Here is a 13,705-nt window from a genome sequence, read left to right as displayed (position 1 = left end):
TAAGTTCTTTAAACTTTTCAAACTAACACTCTTTTAAGCGGCATAACAAGGCGTACAAATAATGTGTAATAGACATAAATCTAAAAATGCAGAATTTTATCGCAGTGCCGAGAAATGCGCGAAGAAAACACCTATTTTACGCGTCATTTCTTTAGTCAAATGCAGTACATCCCTGTAATTCTCTCCATTTGAACTAAGTCTTCTTCTTCCAATTCTGGATAACTATTACGTCCTTTCTTCAGGTACGTCATCACTTTCTTTACATAGCCCAGGTGCAACGCGTGCATCGGATCACTGGGGGTATCTTGTATTAAATCCAAGCTCGGGTCAAGCTCAGAAAAACTGGTTTTCATGTTCTGATTATTTTCCTCTAACTTGCGGAATTTCTCGTCAGACCTCGGCGTACCCATATTTTGACTGTCACTGGGGTAAAATACATTCATTGATTCGAACAATACCAAGTTCTTTTGACGGAGATAAGTCTGTGAAAAAGTCATCCCTGGAAGGTCACAGTGTGGGCATCCATTTTTTGATCCATGGCCAAGAATGCCGAATACATCGGCTCTCGCAACGGCATCGTGGATGATGGTTCTACATTGAAAGGTATGTCCAGGTAATCCTTCTTGAATTAGTTTGTTGATGAATCGGGTAACATTATCCAGAAAGTTGTAACTGTAGGGACGCCTCCTCGTCTTCTCAAATATGCTGACTGGCAATATAACACTGAAATCCTTGTTGAAGAATAACCTGAAATAATAAAGAAGAATTAATAATAATAGCATTTAATACCTTAGACTTAAAATTGTAGTCACTGATTTATAAAACGTAAAGGCTGGTAAAATTTTACCGTAAAAGTGGTAAAAACTAGGTTTACTTATGGTATTAATTAAGTCCTGGTATACAGTAAGACAGATTTTTATATATGTATGCAATAGAAAAAAGTATCAATTGTAAACTTAGTTTTCTTTCTTATTTGTTTATTGAATGGTTTCCTAAACTTTGGCTTTAAAAATCTGGGCTGTCAATTGATGTAAAACAAATATTTTGATATCCTTTGAAATATAGGCTGCCAATCCTAAAAAATATTTTTTCGAGGGTCATGCTGTATATGAAAAGAACTTTATCCCAACCCAACCCTTTCAAATCCACAATATATTAATTACTTACCTAATCCAGACAGTATAATAGGAGATATGAGATCCCTGAGCTGCTTTCACTCCGTCGCCCGAGATGTCAAAAGTTATATGATCATCAACGGCCTGTTGTCCATTCAACCGTTTAAAGTCTGTGATGGCGTCTTGGAGGATCTCATAGGTAGGGAATCTGGAAAAAGAAATATATTTTTAACTAATAATAGCTTATAATATTGTTCTCAAGTTGTCGCAGGAAGCAATATACCAAAGAATGATCAAACTGATAATTAGAACACTTGAAAGTTTGTTGTTAAAAAAGGAGAAAAATCGACATGTTTAAAATGGACGTACGGAAATTCTGGTAATGATTATAGAAATGCTACGCTTTCTAAATCGTATATAAACATACCTGCACTCAATCAGTGAACCAGGAGCATTTGTAGGATTATATTTGTTTTCTTTGATTTCAACTTTGTATTTGGGTTTGAATAATGTATTATATGACGGAAATTTGAAAATACACGAGCGTTTCAGAATTGCCAGGATGATTCTAACTTTGTTGTGAGAGATGGGGTTGTCTAGAACACAAACGCTTCTGAAATCATTAACAATTTCTTTCTCAAGTTCTGTAAGATGTTTGAAGGGATCCCCGTCATGATCGCCATCAGGTTCGCCATCAGGTTCGTCATCAGGGTCATCGTCATCATCTGGGTCAAAATCATCTTCAGGTATATCAAACAATTCGACGTGTTCCCAGTCCTCGGCATCTTGAATGCTGTCATTGTCTGCATCATTATTATCGTTGGTATTATTGTTGTTAATATTGTCTACAACAATATTAATGTAGTTTGTTTCTTCAGGATTGTTATTTAATCGCTCCAAAACTTGGTTTGCGTAGCATTGATAACATATACTTTCGGTTTCCTTTGTGAAGTTGGTATTGCAGCCTGTACAAACTTTACCTAAAAAAATACGATGTTAAACATGGTGTTTTATAGTTATAAACCTTCCCGGGACCTATGTGAAGGTACCCTGTAAAGGAGAACCCAATCGGTTCAGCGGTTAGCAAGATCCTTTTGAACAGACACACAGACATCCTGTTACTTTAGTAAAAGGATAATGCCGTAAAGAAAAACTAGTCAAATTAGAAAGTTAAAAAATTAAAAATTCCAGAAAAAGTAGATAAATGTAGAGAGTGGGTGAAGGTGGGTTAGGTTAAGGGATCCCATGTAGAATATACACCCCTGGAACAAGGATATCTTGAGACAAACTTAACTAACGTTTGATCAAACCAATTGTTTGAAATTTAGATTGAAAGGAAAATAAAAAACAAAAATTGGGAGACAATGTTTGTGGGAATTTGGACAAACAAACAACAAACAGACAGACCGACATCGTTCTACTTTATATTACAGATATTGTAGGTTACCTTTTGACGATGCAGTTTCGTTCTCATATTCCACATCCATCAAATCCTCCTGCTGTTCTTCTTCTAGTAATGGCTGACTGTCTTCACTTTGTTTATGTTTCTTGCGCCAGTATTTACTTCTGGCTCTCGTTGCATTACAGAAGAGTTTTCTTATGGACCTCAGTTTATGCTGCAACTGGAAAAAGATTACATAATTAGTGAATTACTTATTTAAAATAATATAGGGGAGTTGTTATGGATCGTTATTTGGGCAAGCTACACGTGTCAATTGATTACAGTAAATATGACTATACTGGTGTAAGAGCAAGCATGTTTATAGTGCGCTGACTGCAAGTGAAAAATAGAAATTAAAGTCGAGCATAGATTATACTTTAAGTACAGTAATGAAAAGTAAGGTCTCATCTTAAATATGTAGAAATAATTAGTTGTAAAAAGTCACCTGTACATTTTTCGTCTTATCTCCACTTCTTATACGCTTCAGTAGAGCTTTAGAGAGTGTACCAATCAAATTGTCTCCCATTGCAATAACGTCTAACAGGGGTGTATAGGTAACTCCTGAAATAAGAAGTATATGTTATAATCAGGGATGTATATTCTGCATGGGATCCCCTGCTCAGGGGGGGGGGGGGGTGGAAATAAAAAATAAGTGGTTGGAGGAAAAAAAAATGTAAAAATTAAGAAAACTGAAAACATTTTTTCCATTTCCCCCCCCCCCCCTCCTTGGTGAAAAAAAACTAAAGAAATGTGTGGTAGGAGGGATAAAATAAATGAAGTATAGAGTTCTTTAAATATTTTTCTATTTCCCCCCCTACTTTTTCAGAAAAATCTAGGGGGGAAAAAAAATAAAAAAATTTGTAGCAGGGGAAAAAAAATAAATCTTGTGCAGAATATACACCCCTGGTTATAATAATAAGGTTATTACTTGTTTACATATAACGAAAGAAGGAGAAAGTAAGAAAGGGGGGGGGGGGAGTGACACTTTTTGAAACCAAAATTAAATGTCAAAGGAACTCACAAAATAAAGAGTTAGAGTTACAAACAAGAAAATACCCTTATTTATTCTTTGATTGTCTATAAAATTAATTAAACTTACCTATCAAAATTGTGATCCAATTATACATACGTCATCCAGCGTTGGTCTGACATTTTTTTACTTTGAAAAAAATAACTATATACAATATATACATAAAATTTTGTTTGTTCCAGTCCTGACCTGGATAATACCTATATAAATTTCCTGCCTTCCCTGAAAAGCCGACGAACGCATATATAATCGAGCCCCACTGGTCGTGACTTTTGCAGAATTCTGCAGTTGCATGGAGTTTTATTATAACAACAATGTTGAACCCAGAAAATTTGTTAATTTGCTATAAAATAAATAATAATAAATAATAAAAAACAACATAACAAAAATATCAAAAAACAAAAACAAAAAATAAAACATATCAATTAAGATCTCCTAGAGAGCTATAGCCAGAAGCTTAAAAAACTGTACACGTGCATACGTAATCGTCGGCTTTAGGGGTAAATAATGTTTATTAATGTTTATATGCAGGAAATTATATATCTGCACGACCAGTGGGGCTCGATCACTGTCACCATGGGTACTTAATTATAAAATATATGGGCGCTGCAATCAAAGAGAGGTTAACGTAAATGTTCTGAAAGAACAAATTGATGTTATCCTCTTAGGAAATACCCCCCCCCCCCTAGAAAAACGGCCCCTGGCCTCTACCTAGCCGTATAACTTAACCTAGCCTAACCTAACCCAGCAATTTAGTTTGGGGGGGGGGGGATGGGGAGTTAAATAATACAAACAAAATTTTCTAAGAGGATAACGCCACAAATTACAATTAAAATTCGCTTTCAGCATGGATATCCGGAGGCTGGATGAAATCGCCGGCGGCGAGCTCGGCTTCTCCTAGCTTCTCCTTTCTCTTCCCTGAAAGGAAAGAACATTGAATTAAAAATGAGAAAACTAAAGCGTTTTTTAATGAAGAAACTCAAAGAATTCTGAAACATTTTTTGGTTAAAAACAATTTTTTCCCCTGCTACAAAAGACAACTAGCCATGAACAAGAGCATGTGATTTGAAGCAACTTCCATCATTGATCCACTTATTTCTTTTTTCCCCCTCCCCTCCCCCCCCCCCCCCGGAGCAGAATATACACCCCTGCAATAATTTCGTAGTTTTTACCTTGTTACTCTGGGTTTTATTTAGAAAAAAGGGCTGACGTTGGTGAGGAAAGGTGCACAGTCGGCTTCATGGTCAATGACACGTCTCTCGGTATCATCCAGGCGGGGTCTCTCGTTCTCGTAGAGATTCTCGGGCATAGGTTCAATCTTCTTTAAGTGTGTCTCTACCCAACCGTGATGGTATAAGAGTTTTACTATTTCAACAGCGTCATCAATGCCACATGATTCTTCTTGAACTCGAATATTTAGCTTGGAGAAGAGTCTCAACATCCTAACCATGAGGGCGTCCCATCTGTCATGCAGCTCGTGGTATTGGTATGGATCCATCCTAATTTGAGGAATGATTATTTTGTTTGTCTTGTTTATTTTTGGGAGGGGTGTGATTAATGTTTTTTAACTTTCCGGTATTTTATTTGTCCTTAAACAAGGGGGGGGGGGGAGAAGGCCTGGAGCTCCGGAACCTGGAGGCCTATCCAAAAAATATTAAAACTTGGGAAAATTCATCATATAAGAATGATTTTATCCCTAATAACCTATACTCTCAGTCCAAAGATAAAGCCTATACTCCCTGTTTACGCAAATGTGTCAAAACTTCCCCCCCCCCCCCCCCCCCTATTTATTTAGAACAAATTTTGTAGCAGGAGAAAAAAAATAAATCTTATACAGCTAATATACACCCATACCTGTTATTATGATGTACGCGTACCCAGGTGATTAACTTGAATAGCCTGTTATTCAGAACTATCTGAAAAGGTAGAATATTTAAGAAATAAAAAATTACAAAATAAAAATAGCTCGTATTCATTCGAATCCGGTGGATAGGAACAGGTGTTCTCATTCATACGCCAAAAAACTAGGTAACTAGCATATCGTATTATATGCATGGTTTTCTACGAATATAAAAATCTAAAAGCATAAGATTAAAAACAGTTATTTTTAGCCAGTGCCTCCGGCACCTCTGGGCCAAAAAAGTAGTTTCATTCTTATAATTGTACTCCTATATTTGCGACAATCCGTTTATACTACGGTGCAAGACATATATTTATTAATTTTACATTTAAAAAAGTCCTGTATATTACGTAAGCTAAAAAGAGTCCCAAAAATGGGAGAAAAAACGAATACGAAGAATATTTTAGAAAGAATTTTCAATAATTAATGATAAAATTTGAATTATAAAACAGAATGATACATATTAACGTCTTAATTCACTGTAATTTCACTAAAAATGATTACTAAAATACAAAAATGCACCGTAGTCATATAGTCCAGTTGAATTATTGCGCCGATGGAAAGTTACGGTTGCCAACATACAGATTGAATAGGTGGCAAAACACTTTGCAAGACAGTTATATTTTTAATCGTAAAATTGCAACGAATAATAACATTTCATGAATTATATAAGTTATGCAGTTTTAATTAATTAACCGGTAAAATATTAAAATGATATTATATACATAAGGTGTTTTTTAAAGTTTGGCAACTTTGTCCAGCACGTTGATTTTATCATCTGAAAACAGGGTTACGAAAATTAAATAAATGTAAATTTTTTTTAATGTGAATGTAATATATTTTTGGCAATGACTTAAATGAAATATCATCGATAAAATATAAAAAAATATATTGCAATGGATATAAAAGAAATATTTTTCAATATAAAGTTGTATACCTGTACAGAGCATGTGCATGAATGCCGCTATACCGATTGAAAACTATTGTAAACAATGAGTGTTATAGTTCAAGTCTCTTAGAGAAAATACGTGTTATATCCAAGTATGATTGACAGGAGATGGTCCATGTCACAAGATTTATATGAATGTCAGTTAAGAACTCCTAGAGAGCTATATATTCAGAAGTTTAAAAAAGTACTTGTCTACCAGTCTTGGCTGTTAGTGTTGATATATGGACCCTGCAATCAAAGAGATGATAGTCAGATGTTTAAAAAAGTACGTGTCCACCTTCAGTCTTGGCTGTTAGTATATGGACCCTGCAATCAAAGAGTGGTTTGCGTAAAAGTAAGTGTTTAAATAATTTTAATATAAAAACATTAATAATATAGGACCTTGAGCGTACGGTTTTAGGCTGCCTTCGATTAACGGTTTAAGTTTTACTAGCGGCTATGCCCCTTAGAAGCCTCTAGGGGCACTTAAAGTAGGAAGAGAAAAGTCGAGGCCTCATCCTATTTTTAATTTGAGTTTCAGCTATAGATTAAAATAAATAAAAAGCTTCGTTGTAAAAGAGAACAATATTAATATATATAATAGGATAATTGTTTTAAGCCTTTTTTAAACCTTTTTGATTTGATCTAAGAAACACTTTTTATCCTATTCTTAATATTAAATAATCCGGGTTTAATATATATGAATGTAAGAAATATTAATAAATTATATTTAAATTGAATATTGTTTTTCAGGTTCAGCAACACTGATTCATCAGAAATAACTATTTGGGCGCTGCAATTAAAGAAGGGCTCACTTAGTAGTAAGTTTTAAATAATGTAATAAAAAAATCAATATAATTTAGGACCTTACGCATGGTTTTAAGCTACTTCGATAAACTGTTTGTTTTATAATTTTTTAAACCTTTTTGATATATGATATAAGAACGACTTTTTATCCTATTCTTAATATTTAAAGTATTCTACTATTAATATATATAAATAATAATAGAAATATTAACAAATTATATTTCAATTAATATTGTTTTTCAGACTTAACCAGGAATCAGATTCGTGAGAAAATATATGGGCGCTGCAATTAGTGAATGGTTTACATAGAAGTAAGTGTTAAAATAATTTTAATAAGAACATGGATATTTTAGGCCATGTTATTAAGACTATCCTTTAACGAAACCTTTTTAATTCAACCTTGCTACGAAGCCTTGTGTGATACCGGTAGAGTGTTTGAGTTCTTAGGGAACCACACTAATTACATAATATTATCTTGAGTTAGACAGGTTTTATAAGCTGTAAACAGACTAATACAATTAGATATGTCATTATCTTTAAATTATTTATTATAATTTATATAATAGCACCTTTGAAATAAGCTCATATTATATCCAACCTATATTCGCCCTTTAAGGTTTATGATTGTTTTAAGCGTAACGAAGTTTTATACCCTTAATAGAAAGATATTATAAGATGTGTTTTGTAAAATAATATTAAAAATATATATAAATTATATTTCAATTAATATTCTTTTTCAGGTTTAGCTTCGCACACAGCTGGGTGTATTCTCTGATTATAAGCTGACCGCAATTCGACCGTGGAACATTTCTTAAGCACCAACATGAAGCTGTTGCCATCAGAAATTCATCCGTTAAAAGTAAGTGTTTAATTATTTGTAATAAAAGATAGTTGGAATAATCCTACACGCAACTACGGCAACACCTCGGCCCCAAAAGGTAGTTTCCATGTATACAAGCATAACAAATATGAAGTTAATATACACAGACACACATCGAACTACCTTTATGAAACTGTATACTAAATTATATTAACAATTAAGCTATTATTAAATTTATTAGATAGATATTAAACTGGTTAGACAAAAGTTAATACATAAAAATAATGTACTAGATAGGTAGCTATTTAAAATTAGATTTTACTACTTTATATTATTGAAACAGTACATTCAGGATATTATTAAAATCTAAACAGCATTACATTCATCCTCGTGCATGTTTACTTCGTGAAGAACAGCTGCCAGTTCGGCAGCCTGGGCAGCGGCGGGCAGCAGAGGGGAAGGACGGCAGCGATTAAGATGTGTAGTAATCCATCCATGTTGATATAACCTCTTACAAACCTCCCTCTGGATCTCGACATTGTCAGTTCTGGCTCTAATCTCTAGACTCTCTCTTAGTACTAACATACGACTATTTAATTCATACCATAACTCCAAATTCCCGTTATAAGACATTCTTAGTTTCTCTCAGTCTGGTTATGTATTGATAACTGAATTAAACTTTCTCTAATAAGCAGGCACATACACAAGCTGTATCTACTTTCTCCATGAAATTTTCCCAAAACCGTTAACTTTCCTTTTTGTAAGGCCTTTTTGATTTGTTAATCCTTTAATTGCTTAATTTAAAAATGAATATTCTTTTTCAGGATTTTGGAGTTGAACCAGTTTTGAAGTACGTGGAGCTTTGCAGTTCCATGGAGAACAACGAGAGTTCCATCTCAACATGTAACAGTCACAGATTATACAAAAAATTTCATTATTTATTATAACGACAATGTTGAACCGAGAAAATATGTTAAAATATGTTAGTCAGTTAAAATTAACAAATAATTTACAGAACGATACTAATAAGTTTTATTATGACGATCAATGTTGAACAGAGAATATTCTGTTAGTCAGTTAAAATTAACTTAAATAAAGCGTATTGATTACAATCAGTGTTTATTATGACGACAATGTTGACACCTAACATTCCACAGCTAAAATTCTAAAAAATATTGACTTTAACATATAAAGCGTATTGATTACAATCCGCCCAATCGGTGTTTATTAATTAAGTTCTACTCGAGAGCTCCAAACATTCCACAAGCTAAAATTCTAAAAAATGTTATTTACAGAAACGATACTAGTAAGTTTTGTAGTTTCAGTATTGACCTGGATAATATCTATATGACCTGTTATGTTATAATATGAAATAAATTCTAAATAAAATCATTATCATCATTATATTTTATTTGCGATTTTTATCATTAAGTAGAAGGATGTTTGTTTGGAAAAATCTGGACTTAGCCTAAAAATTTACCTAAAAATATTGACAAGAATTTAATTAACAAGTAAGAATGGAAAAACCTACCTTAAATACTGGAGATCTTGAGGCAAGTATAAACTTGTGCACTTTTAATTTGGAGGTACTAGTTTCTATCAAACAATCAGTAAACTCTGGATCCTCAAAACAATTCTCCAGGTCACCAGAGAGACAGGATACTGCACTTTCAGGTCCAGGTTTTATAACTTCCAGCCAAATAGTCAGAGTACCTCCAGGTAGGAGACTTGCCTGATTGTTCTTCAGTACATTAATCTCCATAAAAGCAGCATTACAATTTACCTCTCCAGGTGGCACTGTTATCAATCGACATTTAGGCATCAGTAGTAGACTGTTGTTATCTTGGATGCCAATCTTTTGTAGTTTCAGTATTGACCTGGATAATATCTATATGACCTGTTATGTTATAATATGAAATAAATTCTAAATAAAATCATTATCATCATATTTTATTAATTTCATATTCCATATAACGAAAGCAAATAGTGCTGAGTAAAAGGATGCTTTGTTTGGAAAGTATTAGGTCTGAATATTTCCTCATTATATTTTATTTGCGATGTTTATCATTAAGTAGAAGGATGTTTGTTTGGAAAAATCTGGACTTAGCCAAAAAATTTACCTTGTCAATTTTTACCAAAAAGTTGGTCAAATTTTACCAAGTTTTTTTTTTTGGCAGAGTCCAAAAATCTGGACTTAGCCTAAAAATTTACCTTGTCAATTTTTACCAAAAAGTTGGTCAAATTTTACCAAGTTTTTTTTTTTGGCAAAGTCCAAAAATTTGGACTTAGCCTAAAAATTTACCTTGTCAATTTTTACCAAAAAGTTGGTCAAATTTTACCAAGTTTTTTTTTTTGGCAAAGTCCAAAAATTTGGACTTAGCCTAAAAATTTACCTTGTCAATTTTTACCAAAAAGTTGGTCAAATTTTACCAAGTTTTTTTTTTTGGCAAAGTCCAAAAATTTGGACTTAGCCTAAAAATTTACCTTGTCAATTTTTACCAAAAAGTTGGTCAAATTTTACCAAGTTTTTTTTTTTGGCAAAGTCCAAAAATTTGGACTTAGCCTAAAAATTTACCTTGTCAATTTTTACCAAAAAGTTGGTCAAATTTTACCAAGTTCATTTTTTTTGGCAAAGTCCAAAAATCTGGACTTAGCCTAAAAAAATACCTTGTCAAATTTTACCAACTTTTTGGTAAAAATTGACCAAATTGTGTTTTTTTGTCTAAGTCCGAAAATTCGGACTTAACCTGAAAAATAGAGTTGTAAAATTGACCACATTTTTGGTAAAACTTCCAAAAGTGGTAAAATTGAAAAAAAAAAAAAAAATTTAAATTTAGGCTTCATTGTATAAAAGTCATTATTTTAAAGTACTACAACTGATTATGAAGAGCTGTTTTTTATTTAAAACACAAAAAACGGGTTTTTTTGTTTCGTCAAATTTTACAAAAAAAATGGTAAAATTTGACTAATTTTTTGGCTAAAATTTTTCCTGGTAAAATTTACCACGAAACTGGTATATTATACCAGGTTGACCAGCTTTACCACTTTTCTGGTAAAACGACTCTTTTTTTATGGTATTTCGTAGAACCTGGGTACAATAAGTACATACAATCCCAGCTTCACGCTGTGACCTATAAATCTATATGAAATTTCTCCTTTTGTCCATCGGTGATTTTTGAGGAAGTTCTAAGCTTCTAATTCCGTCTGAGTTCAAAAATTTTGAGTGTTCTAGAATGGTCATAAATCGATTAATATCCGCTGGACTAGAACAGGTTCTCAGCCAAACTGAAAAATCATATATAGCATCGTATTACAGACAATCTTCCATGAATATTCAAAAAAAATTGAATTAATATCAATTTTGTTACCCCGGGCCTTAAGCCCCTTGAAGGTAAACTAATTTTTTTTCATATATGCGGAAAACTGTTTATAATACGATGCGTTAAATAACTAGTAATATGTTCATAGCTTCAAAGGAAATATTTATTACAAAAAAATATAAAACCTATAATTAAAGCTTACCTAAAAAATAGAAAACTCATTCAAAGGATTCTGGGGACACTTTTGAAGCTTCCCTGTAAAGGAAAGTATCAATAGTCGATTAATTAACAAGATCTCTCTGTACACGTAGACATCCTCTTACTTTAATAAAATGATACATACTTGATAAAATAGACCTTAACATGAAAAGTTGTTGGTAAAAAGTGACACAGTATGAGAAAGTATTGACTTGGTCAAGCAGTTGCAATCAGGACTCGACATCCGCAGCCGCTCGTCTTATCCTGCTTACCAGCCGCCAATTTTGAAATGGCCGCATGAGTTTATACGTCATCATAATCATTAATACGGGGCTAATCGACTTTTACAGCTAACAGCAAAGCAAATAAGCCCTACAAAATATAAAATGCACTAATGAAATTTCCAATAATAAGCACATAGTAAAAGAAAGTGTAATAGTTTTAGCAATAATGATTAAAATTTATTTTATTTTTAAGACTGCTAATAGGTGGTTCAAAGTAATGTAAAAAAGAATGTTACAGGGCTAAAATATTTGTTTTAAATTTGTTGAAAATAAAACCTTTATTATTACTTTGTAATAAACCTCTAATTAAGATTTAATCCTAAAATTAAAATTAAGAGTCTGTCTGTGTGTCTGGCTGTCTGTCTGTAGCTTAAGATCTCGCTAACCTCTGATTACCGATATGGTTCTCTGCTGTAAAGCTTCTTATAAGTCCGGCGGTGTCTTATATCTTCACTCTCCATAGATAAATCAAAAAATTAACACCCCTCCGCATCTTTCCTATAAGCTTCTAGGGACTAATAACCGTCCAATTATGAAGCAATATTATTTTCCGTATATTTTTTGAGGTTGCGAACAATTAATAGACTTGAATTTAAACTTGTTTAAACATTATGACTGTAACAAAGAGGACCATGGGTATTTGAATATTTGGTTGCCTAAGGCTATTCAACATACCATAGTGGTACCGCGCTGCAGCTAAATCTTAATCTATAGCCATAAGATTTTAACCTTTCATGTTTAATATGACCAATTTTCTATAAAATCACTAACAGTAGTTTTGCTTAATGAAAGAAACACTTAAAAAGATATTCTTCAAGTAAATCATTTTACAATTTTACAAACAATTCCTTACAACTTATAATCAACTTATAATAAACGAGAAAACAAAATCAAACCATATTGCATTTTTAAAAAAATCCATTTTCTTAAATAACTAGCGGCATCGCCCCTAGCCTCTAGGGGCTTTGCCCCAAGGGGTATGGTCAACTATTTTTGTGTTATTCAAATAGAAAAATTTTAAAAAATTAGGGGGGGGGATTTTTTTTTGAGGGCGGGGTAGTCGACCCCTTTTTAATTTTTTTTTGGGGGGAGGGGTAATTTTCGTTTTTTTGGGGTGTCCCCCCCCCAAAAAAAAATAGCTTAAAATCATCACAGAACCAGTAGGTATATTCCCTGAAGAGTAGAGCCCAATCGGTCCAATGGTTACTGAGATCTTCAGACAGACAGACAGACAGACATCGTACTACTTTGTATTATAGATAGCCTGAAAAACAAACGAATTGAAAAAATTGAGAGTAGACGCTCATTTATAGTTCAAGAAGTGTAGATTAGTTTCGCTTCTACTATGTTATTCTATAATACAAAGTAGAACGATGTTTGTCTGTCTGTCTGTCTGTCCAAAGCCTAAGATCTCAGTAACCACTGAACAGATTGGGTTCTACTCTTTGGGGAATATACCTTTCTGTTCCTTGATGGTTTTAAGCTATTTTCTTGACGGGGTGGGACATCCCAAACCTCGAAAAAAAAGACAATTTCTAGTACTGTTTTGTTTGTCTGTTAGGATCTCGCCAACCACTGAACCAATTTTTAAGTCATTAGGAGGGTTTGAGAGGCCCGCTCTCTTCTGCATACCAGAGAGCAGCTGCAAGTTGAATTATTAAAAGCAAACCTTTTCTATAATTAGGGTCGGTCCGTCCGTACGTCCGTCCGTAACGGATACATTCTTTTGTTAATTTAGGCATGTTAGAATTGTCCCATCGATTTGAAACGTTGCATGGTGATTCCTGTAGTAGTTAGGTACGATTTAGAAAGCGTAGCAACTCTATAATCATTACAAGAATGTTCGTACGTCCATTTTAAAC

General features: G+C 33.2%; 1 protein-coding gene and 1 long non-coding RNA gene across 3 annotated transcripts; one reads left to right on the top strand and one right to left on the bottom strand.

Annotated features, from left to right (window-relative positions):
* Positions 1 to 38: 38 nt before the first annotated feature.
* Positions 39 to 6,254, bottom strand: LOC145319750 (uncharacterized). Its single transcript, XM_080162084.1, has 8 exons — positions 5,441 to 6,254; positions 4,759 to 5,085; positions 3,656 to 4,504; positions 3,002 to 3,117; positions 2,563 to 2,737; positions 1,543 to 2,095; positions 1,168 to 1,323; positions 39 to 747 (listed from the first exon to the last, which is right to left on the bottom strand). The coding sequence occupies exons 3-8, from the start codon at positions 3,681 to 3,683 to the stop codon at positions 156 to 158; spliced, it is 1,620 nt and encodes a 539-aa protein (XP_080018210.1). The 5' UTR covers positions 3,684 to 4,504; positions 4,759 to 5,085; positions 5,441 to 6,254; the 3' UTR covers positions 39 to 155.
* Positions 6,255 to 6,301: 47 nt separating this feature from the next.
* On the top strand, positions 6,302 to 10,271 carry LOC145319747 (uncharacterized). Of its 2 annotated transcripts, XR_013880013.1 has the most exons (5): positions 6,302 to 6,769; positions 7,168 to 7,235; positions 7,465 to 7,532; positions 7,962 to 8,080; positions 8,866 to 10,271. It is a non-coding gene; the product is annotated as an uncharacterized LOC145319747 (long non-coding RNA). The 2 variants fall into 2 exon arrangements; XR_013880012.1 differs by having other exon boundaries at positions 7,962 to 10,269.
* The last annotated feature ends 3,434 nt before the right edge of the window (positions 10,272 to 13,705 follow it).

The sequence above is a fragment of the Acartia tonsa genome, chromosome 5, assembly GCF_053477335.1.
Source record: "Acartia tonsa isolate MP-2025a chromosome 5, ASM5347733v1, whole genome shotgun sequence".
Lineage (NCBI taxonomy): Eukaryota > Metazoa > Arthropoda > Copepoda > Calanoida > Acartiidae > Acartia > Acartia tonsa.
Note: the sequence above shows the minus strand (reverse complement) of the source record. Positions and strands in the feature narration are given on the sequence as shown.

Bases quoted from the DNA above. Each gene is read 5' to 3' on its own strand.
- LOC145319750 (XM_080162084.1), bottom strand. From the start codon at position 3,683: ATGTATAATTGGATCACAATTTTGATAG. The intron at 3,118-3,655 runs GTAAGTTTAATT...TTCTTATTTCAG, and splicing joins TTGGATCACAATTTTGATAG to GAGTTACCTATACACCCCTG. The intron at 2,096-2,562 runs GTAACCTACAAT...GTATTTTTTTAG, and splicing joins CGAAACTGCATCGTCAAAAG to GTAAAGTTTGTACAGGCTGC.